Consider the following 26251-nt stretch of genomic DNA (forward strand, 5'->3'; position numbering starts at 1 on the left):
TCCTTCTACCAGAAGGCATGAGGCATCAGCTCAAACAACACCACACTACTTGAATGGTTTATAATATTGATTAGTATCCAACTAGAAGGATTCAACCCCATTACTGATGGACTCCAATGGAAGTCACAGTCACCCAACAGGTGGGGAGATACAGCAAGTTCCTTGGGGCCACAATAAAAATGTTTCAGAGCACTGATTCCAATTATAGTGTTACGAGCTCAGTAGGACACCACTGAAATTCCAAAATTTTCAGCTTACTAGTTATCCTAACCTCAGGAGTCAGTAACACTGAATGACCAGAACCGTTTACTGCAAATTAGTACTCTTGAGTCCGCTCACTGCTTTCTTACTGGTTTACCATATAATGTGCAAATACCCATTTATAAGACAGTTACAGGTACCTAACAAAGACACATATCACTGCCTCATAAAGACTGCAGACTGTGTAATGTTTGCAAGTTACTTACAGACTTTTAGATAATTGCCTATAATTATCCAAATGTAATCCCAGCATTGGTATCAAATAAGTTTAAGCAGCCTCCTAGATCCCAAAAATACCAAAAATTTGTATTTATAAGTATCAACAAAGTTTACATTTTATACATGTTAAGTAGCCTTTTATTCAGGCTTTATTTCCTTTCCTGTCTACTGCATGTTAAAAAAAAATGACAACCCAACTGCAACAAAGGAACATACTGTAACAAAAATTGAAACTGAAGAGTCACTAGGACTGAAAAATAATAATTCAGAAAAACAAGCAGACATACACTTTTAACTTCCAGTTCTTCAGAAAAATCAATGATTTGAGAGCTTACTAACAGACATGCCACTTGCATAAAATATGGTAACAGAAGAAAAAGTAATGAAAACTGTATGAAAAATGAAGATGTAATCTAATTATAATCAGCACTCATCTCGGATGTCAGTAAATCCTGTTAAATCCACATGATTTACTAAGGTCTTGGAAAGTCTCTCAAAATGACCAGTTCTCAACAACAGGTATGTTACTGTCAATGATTTGTGCTTTGAGAAACTTAATATAATATTTCTGAATTTAGCCTTAAACTAATGAAAAGAAAATGCAAGCCTTTTGGATAAACTTTGAATAAGACATGAGGGTACTAGTTACTCTGCAGCATGTAAAATGCACAAGGCTACTTGCTGCCTAGAGGCTGATTTGATACTGAAGGCTGCTGTCCCTGCGGAGATGGAAGTGCACGGGAGATGTCACGACTCAATGACACCTGGGTAGCCACTTCAGCAGTCTGGGCAAAAATGACTATCACAAAGGACAGCAGGCTCCACTCAGAGATCTAATTATTACAAATTCGCTTTGCCATAGGAACTCCAAAAAGAAATATAAAGTCAATAAAAAAGACAAACTCACTTCAGAAATCAAAGTTTTAGAATCCATCGGGAGGGTTAAAACTGCCTATATTTATTTTAAAGGACCACAAAAGAAGAGTATTTGTACTTTTCACACAGGAGGAATGCACTTTAAAGAGAAGTCAGAAACAGGGTTTGCCACTTCTGTGATGTCACATTTTGAATTTTCAGATACTGCTTTGAAAGTTCTGAGAAATCTCAGCACTAGTAAAACATATATGGAGGAAATTCTCAGTTTACTACTTTGTTATAACCAAGGTAAAAGCATAGGCTTTATTCTTACAGTAAGACGGCACTGCACCCTTTAACAGAGTATGACAAGGACAAAAGAAGCCCAAGACAGGAAGGCAGATGAAATCTCACATCATGGCGTGAGATCCTTTCAGCATACAAAAATAAAAATGCATATTTGGACTGGGGACTACCCTTATTTTCTAAAAAAATCAGTGAAGACTTTCTGTGATGCAGCAGAAGATAGAGGTAAATTATGAAAATAAAGCTCTCTGGAGTGTATACAAGTCTATGGATATATGGAGTTTGAAGAGAACGATATGTGTTGTTTAGGACTGATAACCTGGCTCCAGAGTATTAATTCACAGTATGCTCTTACTTCCCAAAACTTCAAAGGAGCCCACTTAGAAATATAAAAAGGAAAAACCTTTACAGAAGTTGTGCAAGGTAGACTAAGATCAATAATAAACTGGCACAAAACATCTCTAAACATGCTGTATGTACCTGCAGTTGCACAGAATCCCATACACCACACTCAATTTTCATACCTAATCTTTTGTACAACCTCTTATCCAATGCTCATTCTAAGTGGTCTACAATAGTCTGCGTGGATGCAATGAATTGAACATTCTTGATGAAACCTACTAGTACTTTTTCATAATAATTCTAATACTGAATGGCAGAACTTAGCTGGAATCTGAAGTTTCAAAAAACTGTCAGAAACAACAACATCAAGCATGTTACCTCTATTCATTACCAGAATTCTTTCCATAACGGCTGAGTGAAAAAGTCTGTCCAGAGTTCAAAACAGTTGCTTTCTACCTACATTACAGTGATTATATTGTTCTACAGAAATGCACAGAATTTCTCTTGTATATATTAAAATAGAATATTTGTTTCTAGGACACTATTTGGGGCCCAGTTTTGTTAAGATGGGTTTATTAGGCTAACTTTCTAGACTTTCTTAGGAAATAATATTGCAAAATGTTTGTAAGATGACTTACGGGAGACTAAAACCATCATGAATTAGTTCTCTAGCTAACCAAGGAAAATGGCATTAAATCCATCATCGAGAAGCCAAATTAATTCAAAACTTAAAGAGAAGTTAAAAAAATTCCTATCAGTGTTGACTACTAAAGGCTCACTATGCAGAAAAAAAACAAACCTGCCACTGAAGATTTTTATTTTAAAGTTAATGCTTCCTTAAGATATAGTAATCCAAAGGATACTCAGTTTCCTTATCCCCAACTGTTTATATCAATGTTGCCTATTAGTAGCGTAAAATAGAAATACAAATATTATTATTTCAGTAATATCATAAGCCTTATAGTCTGTATCTTACTCCAAGTTTGTCAGCAACTCAGCGTCAGGAACCACTACCAACACAACGAAATAGGAAGGACACATTCCTTAAAATATACTTTTAATTTTTATAAAACTGAACCTACAAAGGAATCAAGCTACCACATGTAATTTGTAGCTTGTTGTGTGTTTACTAACAGTAATGCATTTATACATTTTAATACAATTTATGGGTAGACAAAATGTTTTATTCACTTGTCTGAAACAAATGTGATGACGTGGTGGTGGAAATTTCTATCACAGATTATTTTCTTGAATTTCAGAACTAGCAATTTAGAAAAATACAAATGAAAGGACAAAATTATTTGGCTGACGGAGAAAACCATCATTTCTATACAAATATTCCCAGCACCAGGCACTTAGACCACAATGTTTATTTTAATTGATGCAGAGCAAGTGAGGAAAAAAAAAATTGTTTTTTTTCCTCTGTAATATTTCAAAGCTTTTAATATTTTTATTAGTATTATCCACACAGTCCTGGGCCTACTGACATTACTGCTGGATTGATGAGCTTCTTGCACACAATGCATGGCAGAGAAAATATGCAAAACTCAGCTGAAGACACAGAGCAGAGATCACATTCTCTAAATCCAGAGAATACTTAAGATGAACAGGCTGAAGCTATAAAGTTTTAAGGTTCCAGATTAGAATCATTATTGTGTATGATATTTTCTCTCTGCTATTTCACCTATATAAGATTCAATATTTTTACCGCCAAAAACACTCTAAACTTCAAAATGTTTGCACAAGACATTTGTGTTGCTCATAGATTTGCGTTGTTTCTTTTCACTGATCCTAAAGAAAACACAGAACAATAAGTTCAGACTTGCACAAGACAGCTCTCAAACATGCTAAGTTACAAGAGTGATCCTTGCAAACTCACAAGACAAAGGGAAAAACAGTGCTACTGATGTCCAGCCCACATACATGTAGATCTCCAACTTTGCATTTTTATATGCTATTTGGTTGAAAATTTTTCAGTCAAGTGTTCAACTAATCCATTCCCCTCTTACCTGCTTACTTTTTTATCAGCCAATATGACCAAAAATTTGTCAGTTGTATCAGAGGTGCATCTGTCCTGATGGGCCTAGGTTTGCAAGGAGTTTGTTTCCACATACCTTGCACACCCCCCACACCTGTTACCACTACACAGCACAGCAGGCAAGTTCAGCTACAGCCCCTTACCTGTCCTGAGGGATGCTCAGCAGTACTGATGGCAGAGTGACCACAGTTCCATCTTGTCATTCATCTGACAAATTATCACCATTACTTCATTTGCAGGTCATGCTGACAAATACATCTTTTCACTTACATTTTACTAAATGCTGAGGACAAGTAAAAAAGGGGTTTTATCTTATGGAATATTGCATTTGTTGAGGGGTATAGCATCTTTTTTTTCTGGATGCAATTCTGTGCCATAGGATGACTCTGCCTGAGCAGGGAGGTTGAACCAGATGACCCACTGTGGTCTCTTCCAACCTTATCCATTCTGTGATTCTGTGATCTTAAATTTTGTACAATAATTAAGAGTCTTTAATTTTTATTCTGTTTTCCTCCTAAGTCATGAGTTTCATTATGTAAAGGCATTTTTGCAAGTACATAGCATTTACTAAAACAAACAAACAAACAAAAACAAACCCACCAAAACACAAACAAATAAAACCACAAACAAAACCCCCAAAATGAAAGACCAACATTCTTTTTAGAATTTGCATGTACTTCAGAACTTTCCATTCCTAGGGGCAGATTCCTTTTATTTCCAATACATATTGCTTTGATATTTTTCTGGTGCTGATAGAGGAAAGAAAGGAGCGGCCACATGTCACTTGTGTGGCACTATGCCAGCAATATCCCAGGAAACTTAAATCCAGTTCTCAATTTAGTGTACATACTCTCTAAGGAAAGCAATTTGGATGCTCTTCACCCAGCCCTCATATTTACACATGAAAAACAAAGGGTTGCAACAACAAAAGCCAAGATCTACCTATGTACTGAAACATGTCCCTTACATGGAAAGGACCAAGAAATACAGCATTTGATGCTCTAGAAGGTTAAGCACCTCTGCTTTACTACAACCAATTAAAAGAGAATAGCCATAAAAGTGCAGATACTACTGTAGGGTAATAAACCAGATTTTACCAGTGACAGTGGTGCACATTACAAACTTCAAACTCATTCCTTGTTCTAATCCATCAGAAACTTCCTGGCTTTAACAGGCTATAAACAGCAGAAGCTTTGAAGTCCTAGGATTAGGATCACTAATAGACAGACTGAACAAGAGACTGGCTGAAGAGCCAAGTGGAATGCTCTGCATGGACCTGGAATAAAACAAGGTAATTTAATCAAACTGACCTCTCTCTAGCCATAGGCCAAGAGATTACAATGGTTGTAACAGCAATAAAGGGATAAGGGACACTAGAAACAAATAGTTATTCACTTTAATGCAATGGTTAGGCTAATACAAGGACAAAACTGCCTATGCTTTCAACTGTGCTCTTGAATCCACAATTTTAAGCTCTACAAGCAAAGGCTTTTTTATTTTTTTTTAACCAGTTTATGACTTAGCAGTAGAGGCAGAATTAAACACACTTTAATTTAAAAATTAAACACACTTTTAACTTTCAAGATTAATACAATGATTTAAAAGAAAATGTCATTCTAATGATCTATTTGCTTCAACTCTTCTTTATCTCAAGGGAAATGTGGAAATAATTCATTTGGGTCAAATCCACCTGCATTCAGTGATCACATAATTAAATATAGCACTAAGCCTTTTTGCATCTAGAAAAGAACTTCTTACTGCAAAAATTCCAGTTGTTATCAATTTATACACAACAATTTTTACTCTAAAGGGCTGTAAAACATTAAAAAACCCACTAAACTAAAGGTATTTAGCGTAGCAGTATTACGAAACACTTTTAAAAGCAAACAATAAAACTACTGTGCTTTAAACTGGAGCAAGTTGCCAAAATGGCAAATGAGCCAAGTGAATGGTAGCAATGGTTTGGCTCTGAGAAGTAGTTAGGAGATGGTAAATTGAGACAAGCGGTCAGGGATTTATCTTTACGTTGTATCTTGCTGCTATGCAGAATAGCTAAGTGAACAGTAGAATGCTGCAGCAGCTGAAGCCTCTGAAAAGAGAATTACAAAGTGAGGAGTCCTAACACTACAGAAGATAGAAGAATCCACAACACAGCATTTTTTTGAACATGTATTCCTAGAAGGCAACATTTCTTTTCCCACAAAATCACCACATTTTCAGATGAGAATGACAGATTCATATGTACAGCATATGAGAACCAGGCTCATATACAGCTACTCTATCTACAGTATTTAATCCAGAATGACAAGAGGAGGCTCTAATTGCCTAGCACAATGCTCAGGATTTTAGTACTAGCGTTCAGAATCTGGAAGAAGGTCATTCTAGGAAGCAATAAGCATGGAAATAAAATGAGTAGTGTTGGAGTGTCTGTCTAGCACTGGAGAGGACTACCAAAGGCCAAGCCTAGCTACCTTCCTTTACACGGGGCAATGCCTCCCATTTACTTCATGGTGATTTCCTAATGGAATTCAGCAATGTCAGGACTTATGTTTCCAGCTGAGGACCTGGGAGAAGACCAGGAGCAGCACGTCCTCATGAGGCAGGTGGCCCAGGGCTGGGAAAGAAGGAAGTTGGTCAAACACAGAGCAGCCATGGAGCATGCAGTGGGGTTGCACGGAAGGAGTCAGAAAAACAGGGGTTTAGGTTCTTGGGTTTGAAAATGTAGGCAGCAAGCTGTGAGGACTGGGCAGCCTGAGACACAGGTCCTGGCATGAGGGAATACAATACAGCAGTATTATTTTGAAAGAACCATGAAATACTCCTCAAATACTAATGAAGTAGAAAAGAAGTCATTCTGCAACAGGTGCTATGCCCCGTTTCACCTTCCTCCACTGCACCTACCACAAGGTCTTACCTTCTGGTGGATTCTTATTCTGGTTGTTCCAGACAACTAACAATTTTGATAGACTAGGCACTTTAGACACCTCTGTGATGACTCGGAAAAGGCTCTCCACTCGGTCATAGGTCAGAACTACGGCTGTGAAACCTTGGGACTGAGGTGGGATCAGTGGAAGGAAGAGTGGGTTGCTCACACTGCTCCATTTCTGTGAAGGAAAACAAGAAAACAGAAAAACAATTTGATTAAAGTGACTTTTCACAGTAGGGAGTAATTTATATAGCCAGGACCAAACCATCAGATTGGAATTTGCTCAGACCAGGCAGGTTGACTCTCCAATTCTGACAACAGTGGACTTCAGAAATTTCTAAAAACCTTTATTCCAATCTCTTTCTTAATTCAATTTTCATTTTTGCCTAGCTGTAACATTGAAAAGAAGTAAGGGTTTCGGTAAAAAACAAAGTGGAAGAGGCAGATAGATTTGTGGAAACGGAAAACCAAGGTAAATTCTAAACCCAGGTGGCACAACTCTATTCTCATTTACTAATCACTGTTTCAAGACACCTATATTTACAGTCAGGACTCAATAAAGAGAAACTTAATCAGAACTACAATTTCAGAAGTGAAAAAGCATTAACGACAAAACCAAAGCAACAAAACCATAAACCTGGTACAAAATGTGCACCCAAGCAAAAAGGGCAAAAGCAGGCATGAAGTGGAATAATGTACTAGCTTCTACAAAGCTGAGTTTGTTCCATGGTGGAAAAACCCAATCTATTACATGAAATAAATAAATAAATAAATAAAACAAGGTATGAGATGCAAAGATGAATTTCAGAGAGTTATCTGCTTCTTGTGAATTTTAACTAGGGCTTCCCTTTTAAGACTTTAAAGGTCTTACTTTAATACACTCTCAGCATAAGGAAGCCAGCCCAGCTGGCAAAAGACAAGACAGACAGCTAAATTGTCACTGAATGTGCCAACTTCCTTTGGAGCTGACAACGTGGGGGAGGAAGCACGAAGGGCCCGTTTGACAAGAATGAGGGCACCAGCATTTTAGTTTCGGTTTTTGCAGTCCAACTGACATTCCAAGCAGGGGTCAGACTGAGAAGCAAAGGGAAAAACCAGACCCTTTGGGAAAGCAGAAACTTAGTGATGCTGTTTTGCAGGGAAGTTTTGAATCCTAGCCTGTAAAAACTATGAACACTCAGAAGAAGTTAGTAACTGCCAGCAGTTTACAGAAATACTGTGAAAATCTCCAGCTAAACTCATACCATAAGCTTGCTTGTATCAGGAAGAAAGAAAGTTTTGCAGATTCAAAGCTATCAGCTCATATTTGCAAGAAGTAAACTTTGCAATTTTCTGTTTTGCTATTTAGTCTGTGGTTACTTTATACACCCAAAAATCACCTTCCCATGTTTAATGGTTAGACACCTCTAACTAGAATAACTTCAAGGATGAGGAGAATAGAGAGCTTATTTACTCAAAGACATAATAACATTTTGACTATTTTGGCAAAGGAGAAAAAAATATGATGTGAATATGATTTCCTTCTATGAGCAAATCAAAACTGAAGTAGGGATAAATATGTGAGGTGGGAAAGTTAAGCACAGAATTGGCACACTGTTTTGTCCAGGATGGTCTGAGGGTATGTTCCAGGCAAGGATCTGTCACTAGGAGTAGTATGTTCAGACTTCCTGAAATAGTTGGAAAGACAGACTGGCCCTCAGCTACACATAGTTTATCAGGTCTGGTATAAGCTGCATTCAACTTAAACCATTTGTGAGGTTCCTAATGGAAAACATGAAGCTCTAGTTTTTACCCAACGGGAATAATAGGATAATGTAGAAATAGTAACAGTACAATATGGAACTTGGGTTCATGAAAGGGACATGGCTACCTGTGACAGTAGAGGACTACAGTTAGTAATTCAGAAAGATACATCCATTACTTCAGCAACTCATATGTACAGAGACAAATCTGCTTTCAGATTATTACATTTTCTAAAATGAAAGCTTTTGTACATACTTTGTTAATTGTGCAAGATGACTGGGGCAGACAGAGACCACCCTCTCATTTTGCTGCAGCTTCAATTCCTGCAGCAAATCACAATCTAAATGTTACCAGAGTGTAATTCACCTCATTAAAGCTTTACTACAGACTTGTTTCCACACAACCCCCACCCCAAGACTGCTATTATCCAAATGACCCTGGTAATGTCAAGCAGCTTCTTGAAACAACTTTTAGAAACCTCTTTTGATTAATACTTGAAACAGAGGTTTAACATCATAATCAGAATGCCAAGAAAATATTATGTTTCTGCCCTACAAGAAGAAATAACTGGTAGAGTAATCTATGGACAATGTTTTATTTATTACTTATGGGTGAGAATTGCTACCTTGATTAATGGCTCCCATTTGAAGTTTTTCTAGAAACTTTTTCTATGTCCACAGCACTTCCTAACAAATTGCTTGACATAATATCTTTTGAAAAGGATTATTCCTTTTCCATCATCTAGGACTATTTTAGGTACTTACAGAAAAAAATACATATACAAGCACACGCATATGTGTGCAAGCACACGCATATGTACCTAAAATGGTCATTATTTCTCTTAAAAACTTAAGTTTTAGGTACGTTACTTAAATCCCAACTTTTACTACTTTCAGAAAGGCTTGAAAATTCTCCCCTGCTGGTCATAACTTAGGAAAACTAAGTCAATTTTTGAGGTGATTTTGCTCATGCACCTACTAAAGGATGATGGAGGGAGGGAAAAACCTGTAGACACACACTAATGGATGGGAGAACCATGCCTCTCGTTTGAGAAAAGCATTTCAAAAAGGCAATTAACCATCTCTCAAGTGCCATTAAGAGCCAACCCCCTGCTGCCTGCCTGAAGAGTGTGTCTACAGTCTGAGACCTATTGACCCCACTTTCTGCAGGAAATCGGGCAAATTCAAGCCTCCATAATTTGCTAAAGTCTTCCAGATTTCTGCTTGGGAAAAGCAAACCATACAGGCAATTAATTCAACAGCAACCTAATTAAATGTCCATTATGGTAGCAAAGCATGAAATGGTTAATGACACAGGGATGGGTTCTCTCAGTAACTGTTCAAGCAACCAAGTGGTGCCTGTTCTCATTTTTATTAACATTCTTGATGGAAATTCACAGGAACTTTCACTCTCAGAGAGGAGAGCAAAAGGCAACAGTAGATTGATCATCCATCACCTTTCTTTGACAAAGTGCTGACACTCAGCTACGGATAAGACAGCTCTTCACTATCGCCCTCCTAGCTAATATCATTAGAAGAGCCAGGATAATTAATCCAAGATTAATAGGTCACTTGCTGTGAATCATTTTTATGGGCAAAAAGGATCAAGTTCAAATGCCAGTTTCCTATGAGTAATTTCATGTCACTTAAGTCTCACAGTCTCAGTTGCCTGACAGCTCTTTGCAGTTCATATGAAAATCCGAAGCAGTGGGACCTGAGTGACAGTGAGAATTTAGGAATAGCCTGAAGCTAGGGAGAGAGGAGAAGTCAGGAATGGTTATGTCTACATGTAAGGATTCAGACTGCTGCATCTGTCCTGTGCATGCTTTCTACAAGTGTGCATGTATAATAATGTCTTAGCAACAAGGCACCTTCCTTTATTATAGATAGATCAAATACTGTCCTCCCCTTTGGTCATTAAAAACAACCTGATTCTATTTCAGGAAAAGTTAATACATTAAGGAGAAGGTATCAAGGGTGCTAAATTCTCATTATGTGGGAGGCTCAGACTGGACTCGATGTGGAGTCTTCAGGTTTAACTTGGCAGAGAAATTTTTAACAGACCACTCTTAGCAAGACACAGAAGGGAGATAGGTGGGGGCTTCAGGACATCAGAGAGCACAAACAGACTGAGAAATGGACAATCCTAACACAAAAATGCTACAGAGCCTCAAAGACACTGGGAAAATATCAGACACAACTTAGATTCAGTCCCATCCCAAAACTTCTGATTTGGGTGTTCACCACTGAAAGACCTGCAGAAAGATATAGCAGACTCATTCCACAAACTGCATCACAGAATTGTCTATAGGAAAACAAGGCTATGTAAGATGTTCCATTTTAAAGACGAATCAAGAACTTCCCAGATATCACTTAGTGGAAAAACTCAGCAACAGCACTTAAGAAGAATAAAATGTCACTGCTCCCATGAACGAGACAGTGGGCTTTCCTTCCTGTGTATTTTATTTTCAACACCTGGATGGCTTGTTATAAACCAAATATTAGCGAAACCACACAGTCTGAACAACAGCTCACTGTCTTTTAAAAGCACAGAGGTAAGGATAGCAGTGTGTTGAACTTAGTAGTTAAGCAGTTCTTCTATACATCTAAGCAAAACAGAGATATATCCCCTGACACCGCAGTTAAGGCTTTTTCGGGGTTGTTCTTAATATCAATCTAACCTCAATGTGGTTTCAATTATGAATTACCAGACCAAAAAAAGCCTTGATTTATTCTATTTTTCCCCAATTATTTATGGTAAGTTCCTATTGAATACTTTGAGAAAGTATTTCATCATGCTTCCCATCCTCAAGTGGTCATAGGGCAAAACCAAAGGAATTAACCCTCTCTACTTGTCCAGAGCCAACCTCAGTGCTTATGCTCAGCAGAATCACTAACCAAGTTGCAGGGGCCAACATTTCATGTTTTGATGAAGATCATAAACCCTCCTCCAAAAAAAATTAGCCACAAGACACACGGGAGTTTCTACATACTGTAGAATAATCCACTGTGTAAAAAAAGAATCCTAATCTCTGGGCAGGTAAGTTAAAGAACCAACTGTTAGATCATGTTCCCCACTCACATAAAAATATCAATATTTACAGCCAAATACATGTGGTATACTCAACTTATCCATAATATCAACATCTAAAAATGATCAATAAAGTGAAATTTATTTAATATAAAAAGAATACCTATCTTCTAACATGATTAATACAGCAAAATTTTATCCAGTTGATTCAAACCATCACACAAAGCAGCTGGAAATGCAGCAGAAACAGAAATCTAATATTGTTCAATGGAAAAAATACCAGATGTGCACTGCCCAGAAAGGTGCTAGCTTGTTCTCATTTACAGATAAATAAAAAAGTGTATGTTAATATTTGCTTAATGCTTTGAAAATGATAAATAGTACTAGGATGGAAGTACAGTTGTAACAGTGGCATTATCTGGAAACTGAGGGCTAGAAAATACTAGTCAAAGAGGTTGGGAATAGTCTAATTTTTTTACAAGTGTCAAGTGCCTGGTAATTGGCAGAACCCACAAACTATTCTGTGAATGAACATCCTACTTAGGCTTTGCTAAATGAATGGCACTTTTGGCACTAAGTTAATTTTGCTATTTTAGTTTAAACCAATGACAGTGCTGTTTTCTGCCTCACTGGAAGAAATGAAATCTGGTATGTTTATTGTTCAGCATACCGATATTCTCAAGTGATTATTAAACTCTGTTCTGTATCATCCAAGGTTATAGCTCAAAAGCAGCCCCTGACAAAAAAAAACCAACCCTCTAATATTTCATAGATATTTTTATAATCAGGCGTGAAAGAATTTCAATAAAAGCAACTGAAGAAATCTGGAAAAACCCTGTCATACTCATTTTTCAGAAACCCATATACGTTAGCAAGGTGTGAGACAGAGAGGAGAATTTAAATTATCTACAAAGAAGCACAAGTGAGGAAGTAATTTACCTCTACTAGAACATAACAAAGTACTTAATTGAAGATAACAGATCACATCTCAAACGTAAGTCATTACTGCTAATCCAGCCCAAACTGGTAACCATCAAAATGCACACCACAGAACTGGTCATTTTCTGGCCTACTTGAACATAACTGACTGCCTCTGCCTAGTGGATAATGGCTAGCCCAAAAAATACAAAAGACATTAAACTCTCATGCTTGTAGCAAAAGACTGTCTGACATATAAAGGACTCAAATGGTCCAGGAATGAATTTCAGGCCCCAAAAGTATCATTTGCTCCTCTTCATTAAAAGGAGGAAATATAATGCATTTTTATTCAAAGTACTATTCCATAACATATTAGCATGTTATATGCTACTAGTTTTCCATTTCCTCAACAGGACAGTGAATGAGTAGAAAAATAATCCACTTTATAACTTTTTTTTTCTTTAGAAAGGCCAACAGTTTTCAGTCAACCCATACAAACACATAAATGTGCTTGGATCACCTCCCCAGTGCAACGTACTAAGTATGGATTTAAACCTATATGTATTCACCGTCTGTGTACCTTATACTCCCTCCTGGAAAAACACCCTCCTGTACTGCTGCTGTATCCACACTTCAGTGAAGATACTCAGGCAACAGTCTCACTAATATTTTGAGCCAATATAAGTCTAACTAATGCCAAGAAAAGCAGCCTTCCAGCTATCCACTCCCTCCCTTACACCACACCCCACTCCTTTTTTTTTTTTAATTTTGCCTGATAAGTTTTATATGAGGAAAATTATTTTGGCTAATTCATCAGAAGTGAATTAGAAAAATCAAAAAGAAGGTAGCACATTAAAAGAGAAATTATCCAACCGTAGAAGAGTGCAGGATTGCTTCTTTGGGTAGCAGTACCTATTGATAGTGGTTTAAAGTGTTTGGGGAAACTACAGACTCAACACAAATAGGCTGGTGCTTATTTGTGTTGAGACTTGAGAAATATATGAGGAACAGGAATAAGGTTTATTTATGTGCAGATCTATCCATGAGCATGCCTCACTGATTTTAAGTGAGTATCACTTTCATGCTGACTGTCCAAAAATCAATGCAATTTTGTGGTAAAGGGAATGTAATCATTAGTAAGTTTGCAGATATGTCTTAATTCCTAATCTGAAGTATCAAAATTCAAAAAAAGCAAAGAGAAGCCTATCAGTCCTACTTTGCAAGTGACAACAAACTCGTGGAAGCCTTTTGTGAAAGATGCAGCTTTTTTTCATAGGTGCTGCTGTTACAACTTACTTAATTGAATACTTAAGGCCTCTAAAAATCTTTTATCCAGCATATTTACAGGCTGCAATCTGCTAAGTATTTGCTAACTCAAAATAAAATCTATTCTACAATACTATCATCAAAATGCTAAATGGCAGAACTATACAAAATCATAGAAAATAGACTGAAGTCAGAAAATGAATCTAACTTTGGAAGCAAACTCATGAGGCTGCAATAGCTCAATAAAATGCACAGTACAATGTGCACTTTGGAGAGTTATGAGCTATCTTAATTGTAGAAATAATGGTTATACTGCTTTATCTAACACCTGAAGTAGCTGTAACAATTGAGCAACAAAACAACTAGTAATCAGAACATTTTACCAAACTCTTTTTCTGTTACTTCTCAGGATCCTAGTGACATATTAAACAAAATTAACCCCTATAAGCACACAAAGAAAAAGAAATCTTAAACCAAGGAGACAAGCAGGCAAGCAACCATGGCCAAGGATTCTTTCTAAGTATTCTCTGCATAATAATCTTGCACAGCAAGATCTTCTTTCTTTTAGAAAGGTGAATTTGTCCTAACAAGTAAGTTTACAAACCCTAGCAAGTCCTAGTAAGTAAGTTTATAAAGTTGGCATTTTCCGTATAAATATTCCATAAGCAAATCCATGCTCTCATTTTCAAAACCTCACTATTCAGAGCACAGGGATCTGAGCCCTATTAACAATCTTGTACTGATTAAAGAAATCTCTGGCTCATTTCAGTAAGCCCCTTGCCTTAAAACAGTGATTCCACCTCCGCACCTTCTGCTAATGTGCCTGCAGCTTCTACATATTCTTTCTGCACCTTTGTGTTCCTATCTAAACCACGTAACAGGAACAAGAGCATACAGAAGAGCATTGCACTTAGTCCCTACTGACCACAACAGCACAAGGAACAATAAGCAGAGCTAAAGGAACTCGATGCTGAATCAGCTGAGTTCAAAGGCAGAATACACACAGCAAGTTTTGGAGGTTAGTTCTGACCAGTAACATAAGAATTTACAACGCTCACTTACTCACACTTTTCACCGTGATATTAATGTCAACTTGCAGGTGCTTCATTTTAACAGTTAGCTATATCCTGGCCCCAAGGCTGACCTGAAATGATTTGCTTTAAAAGCTTCGGTCATGGAGTTTATTTAGAGAAGAATACACCAATATTCTCGTAAATCAAAAGCACATTCAAGCCATCTTTAGTTACTTTGTCATCTTATCAGAGTTAGAGGATACAGTTGCCATCTTCTGCTACCTCAAAAGTACATACCTAACTTCTTTCCAAGTATAATGTTTCATCCAGGCTTACTAGAAATTGTAACAGTTCTATGAGTGGATATTAGGTAGGAACTTAGATGAGAAACACTCTCAGGCTCAAGCGGATCATTGTTCGCCTAACAAGCAGACACCAACTGTGGAATTCTGACTAGTATAGTTATTTAAAAAAATAAGCACAGGAGAGCAGCCAGGAGAAGACATTTTTGCATTCCCTTTAAAAAGTGAGTGATTCTTTAGCCATTTTCTTCATTTTACTAGCCATTTAAAGGTGCTTGGTTTTGCTAGCATAATCTAAAGGTGTTAAGATACTCTGATCCCCTTCTTGTGAAGTACATCTTGTGCAGATTAATTTCGTCCTTAAATACTGACAAGGGCCACATTCCCTCTCCAAGCAATGACAACAGGAGATTATTAATGCCTTTGGCTAGGCAATGGAAAATCAACTCCTGAAACTCAGCAATGAGCTTCTAACTCTTTGTCAGCAACTGTTCACACCCCTCGGCCTGAAGAGTTTAAAGTAACACACGGTCTACTCCTGGAAGCACTCCTACCCAGCTTTCAGAGAAACTCCCTCTAAACCATCATAAAGCAAGACAGTTACCAAGTTTTGTTTTCTTAGTAAAACAAAACTATTTTTTGTATTTTGACACAGAGAAAATTAACTGATTATGAGTCAAAAACATCTACAGGCTTTTATACAGTAAAAAATCAGAACCAGCTGCTTGGTGCAAAAGGTTAATTAATACTCCAGTGTATTTTCTTAACAGAGGTGGGTTCAGTCAGTGAAACTTTAAAAAAACAAACAAACAAAAAACCAACCAAACAAAAAAACAAAAACAAAAACCCAAACAAAAACCAAAACAGAACACCAAACAAAAAAAAAAAAAAAAAAAAAAAGGAAAAAAAAAAAAACAGTAAAACTTTGATCATCAGTTTCTGTATAAGAGAAATTATTAAGAAATAACATGGAGAAAATTGTAGGCATAGGAATAATTAGCTATTTCAACATAATGAGATAAAAGATCCTTGCAGATTGTTTAAGATCTGCAGCATTTCCACTGACTATTTTCTCTGCGGTCATACATTTTTAAGTAGAAACTCCCTAAATTCAACAGAAATAAAGAAATGTGTGTATGTATGCATACAGGAAAAATAAATAAATATATAAACAAGGAAGCAATTTAGTGTGTGCAACAGCAAAAGTTAAAAGTTTGCATTTCAGTGCCAGGACATAAAACGAACTGCTAGTTATTTTGCCAGCTGTCATAAAATATATTAGCTTCATCTGTGCAAGTTACCAGCACAAGACATATACACCCAAATTCACATACACAAAATTATTACCAAGTTTCATAGCACATACCTTTTATACAAAAAAAACCCCACCACATCCACAATTTGTTTTATGAGTAAATCAAACGAATTTACTTACCACAGCTGGGGGATCATTCCATTCTTCATAAGAAATGGCAGCATATGGGTAAATTCTGTCATTGATAATCTGAAGAGTAGCGAGCGCAATTGCTTTCATTGATCTAAAATATGCTTCCCAGAACCACCTTGCCTGTAAAGAGAATAAAGTTCACTTTCACATTGCACAGATCCAGTGCTTAACAATCAATTTTGGTTTGCCATGCACAGTCTGTTCCATGAAGTCTACATGTCAGGTGGAAATTAAATTAGGAGGCATGTTTATTGTAGATAGAGTATCTCCACAGAGCCTGAAGGTTTCAACTCAACTCCACCTCCCAGAAGAAAACGACTCACAGCCAATAAAAAGAAGCAGCAGCATTATTTTCGAGTGATTAAATAGAATGAGAATATTTGAAGGAATCAGGTATTTTCACAGTTTCATCATATGTTTTCCTCTTGAAAAATGTCAAAAGCAGTTTGACTGTAGAACAGAAGAAATTGCTGTTATACTCATTTTTTTTCCAAGGCAGAGGAAACCACAGTGCAGCTAAATAGCCAAGTAAAATCATTCTCCCTAAAAAGTGGAACTTAGAAGTCACTTTTTAACACCAATATTAGAGACAGTTGATCAGATAGAGAATTTCAGTACTCATGAACCCTACCAGACTAATACCTTCCCATTCCAAAAAACCAAATTTTATTTATACAAGTAAATATTAAGATATTTACACAAAAGTACATGCACATGCCAATTTTTTACAATTGCTAATCTTGGCTAATTTATAGTACAGGCAGTGTAAAACTGGTGAAATGAAGCATGAGATTGTTATGCACAGGTGCTCTGAATTTCACAGATGAATCATTCTCAAGCTAAGGTCCTGTGCAGCAAGTTTTCATCTTGTCCCAGTTTCTGTGTAGGACAGAAATGCTAAAAGAAAAGCAAGAGTTTTGAAATGAAAATGCTGACTTATCTCTGTTAGAGAAATAAACATACTTTTTAAATGCCTAGAACCATCAAATGATCCTGGATGTCCCCATCCAACCCAGAAGGAAACATGCTTTACCAATAAATGTAGTTCAAGAGTTCTGGCCTAAGAAATATGATTTTTTTTTAACCTAGTTTTTCTTTGGGAAATGGCAGAACCTGAACTGTCCAGAAAGTAATTTAATTTTCAATCTTCTTATGGTTCATTATCAACTATGAGTATGTGTTTGCATGCAGGAGGTAGAACAATAAAAAATGCATTTTTTTTTATTAATTGGAAACTTTAGAAGCTTTCAGAGTCAGAATACAACTGAAGACAATGTACGAATTCGGGCAAGTGCTATTTTACTCATGTTACAGATTTCTTAAATGGCAAAAAAGCTCTACAAACAAGCCATTTTTAATCACATGCTATGAAAATATTAAATAATATTATTTACCTTATTTAGTTACTGTATTATTTACTTTTTTTTAATTACTGAAGGAATACCAAGCTTCTGGAAGCAAAGACCTTAGGATGAACCAAAAATAACTCTTGTTTAGCTGTTGTTAACAAGCGCCAACATGTGTCATTCTGCAGGTCAGTACTTTTTAACAGAAGACAAACAGTGCTTCCTATATGTACACTTTCTTTTGGAATATTCCTAGGCTAGCTAACAGTGTACAGGAAGGATTTCAAGTAGTATGGAAAATGAAAATTCACAAGCAAAAACTTGCAGATATTCATGCTTATGCTACCCATTCCTTTATTTTGAGTGTAAGCTATGGGATTCAGAACTACAGACTTCTTGTCAAAACACCAGCCCTAAAACTCTACTCTGTGGTTAGTTTGTAAAACAGATTCTGCAGAAAAGTTCTATAAATATTTAAGATGAAAACAATCCACATTACAATTAAATAAACAAACTAGGAAAGAGATTAATGTTCTCTGAAGCACTACTTCTCACTTTGATTGAGAGAACAGCCATAACTCCAACTACTTCAGACTATTTCAAAATTTTATTTAAGAGACTGATGAGTATGCCCAAAAATGACATTACTCTGGAGCTTGTTATCCAGGGAGAGTGCAAAGTAACTTCACTCTAGAATGGAGTCCCTTCCCTCTCCTTATTTCTTTCCCTAGTAGGACTTTAGAGCTGGATAACAGGCTGATTACCAAGAACACAGAACAAAATGAACACTACATCCAACTGTAAAAGCAGAAGAATTATATAAACAGCTAAGAATAAATAAAAAGACACTAAATAAAGCAAACACCACATGCTAAGCAAAGGCATAAGTATTCCTTTCCCCATGCTCCATTTCTTAGGAAAAATGTATTATCCAGAACTCAGCAGCAATTGATTTAAAAACAAAACCAGAAGCAGAATAAGAATTAAAATGGACTAGAACAGTCAACCGTTCAAGTATTCTAAATAAACAGGAGTAAGAACACAGACCTCAAATTTTATTTTCATGTTTAGAACGTGATTAGAGCAACAGCTATAAGCAGCACTAAGCAGAAGGAGAAACTATTTTATATAACCTATTGACATACAACTTTATAAGCAAGTAGCTATTAATAGTGTGAAATGCACACAGGACTATGTATTCCACTGTTACTAAATGACAGCATTCCTATACCGTTCTAAGATTGTCTATTAATACTGTAATATCTATTATTATCTAGCTTCATAATAATCAAAGCTAGTTTTCCTCCTTCAGCAAAACTAGGATGGATCTGATCTAGCTTCTCCTTGCTCAAAGAATGCTTCCAATGTCAGGCAAGATTACACCTTTACAGCAGAAGCAAATCTGGAGAAGAGGGCAGAAGTAATTAATATTTATGAAATTAATTTTTTGTAAAGAGCCATAAAACGTTCCCACAGTTGGTTGTAATATTTTTGGAGTTGTGTTTCTTTAAGGCAGAACTCAAAACTTTCTAAGGGGATTTGAAGTCCCCAAACAGATGTTTCAGGGTCTCATTACTTCCTCCCCACCTTGTTTGCTTTTATAAGGCAGAACTGATTAACATGGCTTGCTAGTGTCTGCTGCTCCACATGCTGAGTTACTAAATATTTTGGGCAAGTTTTCTATTGGGAAGATGTATGTTGATTTCATTTAAAATGTATTTTCTGCTCTACTTGGTGAGGTTGAAAAGCTTGTGCTGGAATGTAACAAACAGAGGGGATAAAAATCCCATGAACATATTCGTGATACAGGAGAGTAACAACAACAACAAAGATATCTGTTCAGGACTTCTATGCCAACTTACTTATTATTCTCATAGTTTTACTGAACTATCTGTTTGTCTTTTCCATATCTATGAATAAAAAGACTCAAGAGTAACGTTATTACACTGGGTAGTGTTTTTAAGGTATGGCAATTGTAATATACTAATTAGAGCTACCTGAGTGCGTTCCAGGATCTTGAAATAAAAAATCCATAAGCCTAGATCTTGTCTTTCACATAGACATATACACAGACTACAACTATGATCAAGTAAGGCTAGCATTCCTTTCAACTTGAACTGAAATTAGCTTCTAGTACTCTAGAAGTCTGTTTGATGAGGTTTCCAAACTTTCTAAGGAAACACAGTATGTAGACCACAGACTTGTAGAGAAGGCTAACTTTGTATACACCTCCATACTGCCTAGGTCACAGGCAATCTAAGTGGTAAATAGAGATCAAACATGTACTTTGTACAACTGCCAAAACAACACAAATCAATGTACATTGATTTCCAGGAATTGAAAACAGCTATTTAAGAAACGTAACTTCTCTTCTCCTTCTAAATTTCTGGATAAATAGAAAATTTAGGATAGATTCAAAACGCAAGACAGAAAAGCATTATATTCTGTAACAGTTTTATCAATGTTTCAAAGAGTCAAATGTAGCATACTGTATGACTTGTTTGAGCATGAGAAGTACATTGTATTATTGGGTTGCCCAACAGGTTTGAAGTGACTGGAAACTGTCATTACACAATAGATTCCCCATGAAATTAATTCACCTGAATTCAATTTCTGCAGTAAATTTAGCAAAGCCATGAGAACCTCATCATGGAAGCCATAGACTTAAGGAATGGGAGGCCAAACTCTCTCCTCTCACCAGTGAGTTCTGCAGACCAAGGTCACAAACACTGGCATATTAGTAAGTAGTTCTAAGCTGTTGCCTTTCCTTTCTTCCTCCCTGCCCCACTTTCAACTGCTGCATCCTCATTAGATCAGCCATGAAAACTTTATGTAGAGGTTAAAATTGCTTAATATAATATAGTGTTATAATTTATACTCTAAAAATACACATTCACACCTTGAGAAAGACTAGCAATATCTGAAAGACAGATGTTCCTTCAGCCAAATAAGCAACCATCCAAACCAAAAGTTCAGTTCCTCTACTTTTCAGTTCTGGGACTTTGTTCAAGCGGACTATGAAGAAACCAAACTGACAATATTCAGCACATATCGGTACATGCAAGAACTTGGGAAGGGGGCATTTGCAGTTATTTTCATAGCAGACAACAGGCAGCAGCAGGCAGCAACAGGGTAGCCTACTCACTGAAAGTAACATTTATTTAGGGAAGGTGTTATTTTCCTTAGGAATAAACACACTTGGGGGCCCAGCATCTCTTTATAAGCTCTTTACAAGCCAGCATAGCATCAGATTACAGAGCCCATTCATATAATGTTTATAAGTTCTAGTGTTAATGCCCCTAATGGTGCTCCGGTGTAGAAGGCAAGACAGATCAACGTAAATCTTCTGATTAGTTTGTGAAAAGACAAACACTGGGCATGAGGCAAGGAAAGAACTATTTTCTGTAACATTTAGATCAAGAGGAAACAGTCCATGAAAGGAACTTTCTAGCTTCCTGTCTTTTCACAGCCCATGATTTGGTGGGAGTTAGTAAAGTTAGCAAAAGGGGAAAAAACCAAAATTCACAGAAGAGTAGTAAAACTTAACTGCCCATAAACCACCACTTTTCTCAACTTTTAGGTCAGGCGCCATGATGCTGTAAGATTCTGCCCCACTGCAGCAGTTCAGTGTTTCTAAAATGCCTTGAAAAGGTTTATGAGGGCCTGAAATATGACTTTCACACTGGCTAGGATGACTCTGCTTAAATGCTTTCCCTTCTCGATGGCTCTTGATGTTCCTGGTTTTTACTCCCAGCTGGATTACAGAAGTTTAGCCAAAGAAAAGAGTGTGGCCTAGATGCTGCAACAGCTCTGGCCTGGAAGCTTGGTGATCTTACTTTTATTCCTTTCAAATTTTAGGATCATAGCAGAAAAAAAAAAAAGAAAAACCAACAAAACAAAAGAAAACAAGTTTATCTTCTTTTTAAATTTCTAAATAGAAACTTTAAACTAATAAAATTAATACTTGGCTAAGTAACTGAAGATACTGACTGCAGCAACCCCTTGCTAAACCATGTACCTTCAGCAGAGATATAAAAGCTATTACAATAAATATCTATAGCTCAGCTGTGCATCTGACAGCTCTGTGCATGTAAGTGCATCCACTAAGACCTTCTCAAGTTATATGTCATACTGTAATATAATCAAATGTTTTCTAACTTAGTGAGACCTAACAAGTTTTGTCCATCAAGTAAACTACTAGGATTGGTCACAGGCAACCTTTCCTCGCCCTAGCCTATTTCCATTTTCCAGTAGAATTAGATGGGCTACTGGGGTTCAAGATAAATTGAATTTTTATGTTTGCCCTATACCAGAGATGCATATGAGGGTAGTTGATGTTATACAATAGTCAGATAGCAAGCTTGAGCTCTCAAGCACCCTACTGACCTCCTCTGCAAAATGGGACTGAAGAAAGCATAAATTCCTCTTTTGGAGCAACAAGCATTTTATACAGTTTCCCAAGATAAATTTTGGGTTCTATAGCCCCAAGTTCCCACATTTTCCTGCTTATAAATTGTAATCTGCACCCTTTTTCTGTACTGCTTTACTGTTTCTACATCTGGTTCTCTGTTTCAACAACTTCCTTGCTGATCATACATACTACTTTCAGTACGTAGTTCTTCAGCAAAGATGATACCGGCTGGGGCAGCTAAAGCCAGTGCAATCTTTGGGTTTTTTTACACAGGCTTACCAAAACCCTCAGAAGACTTTATACTATTATGAATTAGACAGTATTTAGTTATTTCTCGAAAATGGTAACAATTTGGGGTTAAAAAAATTGCTTAATTGGTTTAGGACCCTTGGCAATATCACACAATCAAGTTCAACACACCTAGAACTGGTTGGCTCAATCTTTGTAACCAGTGCAGGAAAAAAATAGGGTCATTCAGAGAGACATTTAGAGCTCTGGTACCTTAAAATACTTCCTAGACAATTCGTTCTCCTCTTATTAAGGGAGCATGAGAGGATAAAGTAAGTGACTAGCTGTAGGCCATGATCCTTTTTCCCCTTAAAGTTATGTCTTCAGTAAAAACCTGAGATCCTCTCATTTTTCCCAGGGAGGCATGAAGGTTTGAAATGAGAACAAACAAAAATGTAGGCTATGTTTTTCCAAAATAATTAATGTGTTTCAGACTATGAAAAAAGTGAGAGAGCTGTACTCTGGAAAGTTGGGTCACTTTTGGGGTAGAAAGTGCAATTCCCTGAAACTGGAGGTAAACTCTTTAGAAATTGCAACCTGAAAGTAAAAATTAGTTTCTTGTCTCCATACATAGACTATGAGACAAGTCCTTTAAATCAACGGAATACTGGTAAAATAATGCTAACTTGCCAAAAACTGAAGTTTTCAGATTTATTTTCATGTTTTATAGAATATCAGCTTAAAAGCACCTTCCAAATTCAATCTAAACTGGTTATGTTGCATCTGTTTGTCAACACAGGCCTATCCAAGAAAAGCAGCAGTGCAGGCAGCATATAAAGAGGGCTCAGAACATCAGTGTGTCACTTCCAAAGCTAAAAAAATGGGGATTAGCAAGGAATTGCATCTTCGGGGGTGCCTGATCACTTCAGAAAAAGACTAATCCATAATTCAACATTGGGGTTACCTGAATCTCAAATCAGAAGATCCTCTACAAAGGAAAAAGAGGAATGAGCAGTGGAACAATGCAAGGCACATACTGTTGTTTCCAGTTAGCTGAAGCTTGCTTCTAATGTAACAAGACAACATTCTTTTAATATTATTTATGAATATTCATTCCATCTTTCAACTCTTGTTTCTGAGTTATGCATGATTCTCAACTAAAGCCCTGAAAATACTAAATTCATCTATATAACTTATACAAATTATATGAGTGGCTTACAGAGGAATATTTCTTAATTACAACACGCTTCTGCAGGATAAGAAAACAAAACAATAATTTGTATCATTACAGTCAAATATTTTAAGACAGAAATTCTAGATAGACATTTCATGGTGCTGGTTTTTATTGTAATTCAGCCTCAAAAATTATCTTTTCAAAAGTGAAGCAGCAAGTGGATTTAATCATTTGGCTCAATATTCTCTACTATAGTAATTTCAGCCATGAAACAATAAAATTTGCCTGCTTCAGACACAATGGAGAGTGAAAATTAAATTTTTCCATTATCCAGATTTCTTTTTTTCCCCTTTTTCTTTTTGAAGCTGCCGATTCATAAGGGGACAGGGGTCAGAGTTCAAAATGCTAGTCTTACCCTTCAGATACCAGCCACTTGGGAGTAACTCACTTCTACTGGCTCTCAGTTTTACTGCTGTAGACTACTTGATGACTCTTAAGAGTTAAGGGTAAAGGAAAATGTTAATGCAATCTCAGATATTAAGCTTCTTGCAGCTTTCCTCAGATTCTCCTCTTTGGTGCTTTCAAAAAAATCACTGACATAATTACAGTAACCCATATGCACAACAACACATACTGTGCATATACGAGAATAGTTCTTTAACAGACATGCCTCAAAGTTAATATTTTCATTCTTGCTTCCGTACTTTCAAACAATTGTGGGAGTTTGGGGGGTTTTCTTGGTTTTAGATGTTGTGTTGGTTTTTTGGTTTTGCTTTGGTGGTTTTAAGGTTTTATGTTCTGTTATGAAGAACCTTATTATGCTTAAATATATGACATAAAAGATGGTATTTTTAATAGAAGAGTTCCCATTCTCTCTCATGAAATGGTAACATTATACATAGTTTTGAAATCTTGCATTATCTTTACCTTTAAAATACGGATTTCCGCTATTCCTTGTCCCAGTGATAGTAACTTAGTTCTAAAAATAGCAAGAACACAAAACTTGAATAGATAAAAATATCACTGAGCACTGGTGTTCTCCCCTCCCTGTATATATTTCTGCACTTCAAACTTGCTTCTTTGATTAATGAGTATGTCAACTTAACAACTCTGTCACAGAAGGCAACATTGCACCAGCCAGGAAACCTGACTTACTGCCCTGGCACCCTACAAATCCGTGGCCAAAATACATTTCAGTTATGGAGCCAACAGATACCACCACTATTAGCAGCAAGGAAACACCCCATTTTCAGCTGTGGCTGGGAATACTGTTGCAAAGCACGGAGACAGAGCCAGCAAAGAGAGGAGCAGGATGAGAAGGAAAAAAAAAAAAAAAAGGCATTTACAGCTTTAGAAACATGTGATGTAAAAACGGCTACCATTTTCTGAATTTCCTTTGCTTCCAAAGAGCTTTCAGTCGTGTCTTCCTATTTACAGGCAAATGACATCTGTTGACACCACAGAAATAACACAGCTGAAAAAAAGTAATACAGCTGAAAAAGAGAAATACAGATCCTACTGTGGCTTTCAGATAGTCATTATCTACATAATCATCAATAGTGATGTAATGACACAAAAGTAGGCCACTCTCTTCCCTCCAGTTTCCAGGAGTTTACATGGCTCCCTAATTACTCCACTTTCACCAGGCTGTTACTGTGAAGGAAGGGGTAGACACACCTAACCTGAGGAGCAGTCAAAATTACCTGGATCTGTATCATCTTTATTATGATGTTTGTCCTTTGCACTCTCCCTGTTAACATGAAACCAGACCTACAGTAAGCTAGACTTACGCTATCATTGATTCAATGGCAGCCTAAAAAATAATAGAAAACAAATTCATGTATGTAATGGCAGGGAACATTCAACTACTGTATGACCAGAAGTTGGGGGTGGGAGGACATTTTAGCCACGTTTCTTGACAAGTGATGGACAGCTCCTGAAACTGAAAGCAATAGGTTTCTAGTCCTAGGGGTATTGCCTTCAAATATGTCTATGTTCTCAGGGTAGATCAGTTTTCCCTGCTGCAGGCATCCTGCTGAGAGGTGAGGTCCCAAGCAAAACACAGGAATCTGACTGCAAGCCTTTGAGGTGGCAGGAGCCAAGGGAGGTTCAAAGACAAGGCTGGCTGGTGGGCAGCACCTCTGAGTATTGCAGAGGTTAGAGGTTAGTAAAGCAGGAGCCACTGGCCAATAAAACAGTGTTTGGAGAGCCCAATCTACAGATAAATTGGGGATCTGTTTACACCTTTCCCAGCTTTCTGAGTTACACACAGTGATGCTTCCCACTGTGATCTTGTCCTCTGTCCACCAGCATCTCCCTTCCTTGGCAGCTGCCCTGCTCTCTGCTGGCTGGCTTTATAACATGCCTCAAGGATGCTTGGAAACTTTTAATCAGCATCCAGCATCAAAAATAAATAAATAAAAGCA

General features: G+C 36.9%; 1 protein-coding gene across 1 annotated transcript in view; it reads right to left on the minus strand.

Annotated features, from left to right (window-relative positions):
- EXT2 (exostosin glycosyltransferase 2) overlaps positions 1-26251 on the minus strand; it is a 73754-nt gene that overhangs the window by 21533 nt on the left and 25970 nt on the right. The window contains exons 8-9 of the mRNA XM_017812629.1: positions 16655-16786; positions 6936-7125 (exon numbers count right to left, since the gene is read on the minus strand). Of these exons, the coding sequence (XP_017668118.1) occupies positions 6936-7125; positions 16655-16786 (322 nt within the window). The remainder of the gene's footprint in view (positions 1-6935; positions 7126-16654; positions 16787-26251) is intronic.

The sequence above is a fragment of the Lepidothrix coronata genome, unplaced genomic scaffold (assembly GCF_001604755.1).
Source record: "Lepidothrix coronata isolate B3197 unplaced genomic scaffold, Lepidothrix_coronata-1.0 Scaffold1, whole genome shotgun sequence".
Taxonomy (NCBI): domain Eukaryota; kingdom Metazoa; phylum Chordata; class Aves; order Passeriformes; family Pipridae; genus Lepidothrix; species Lepidothrix coronata.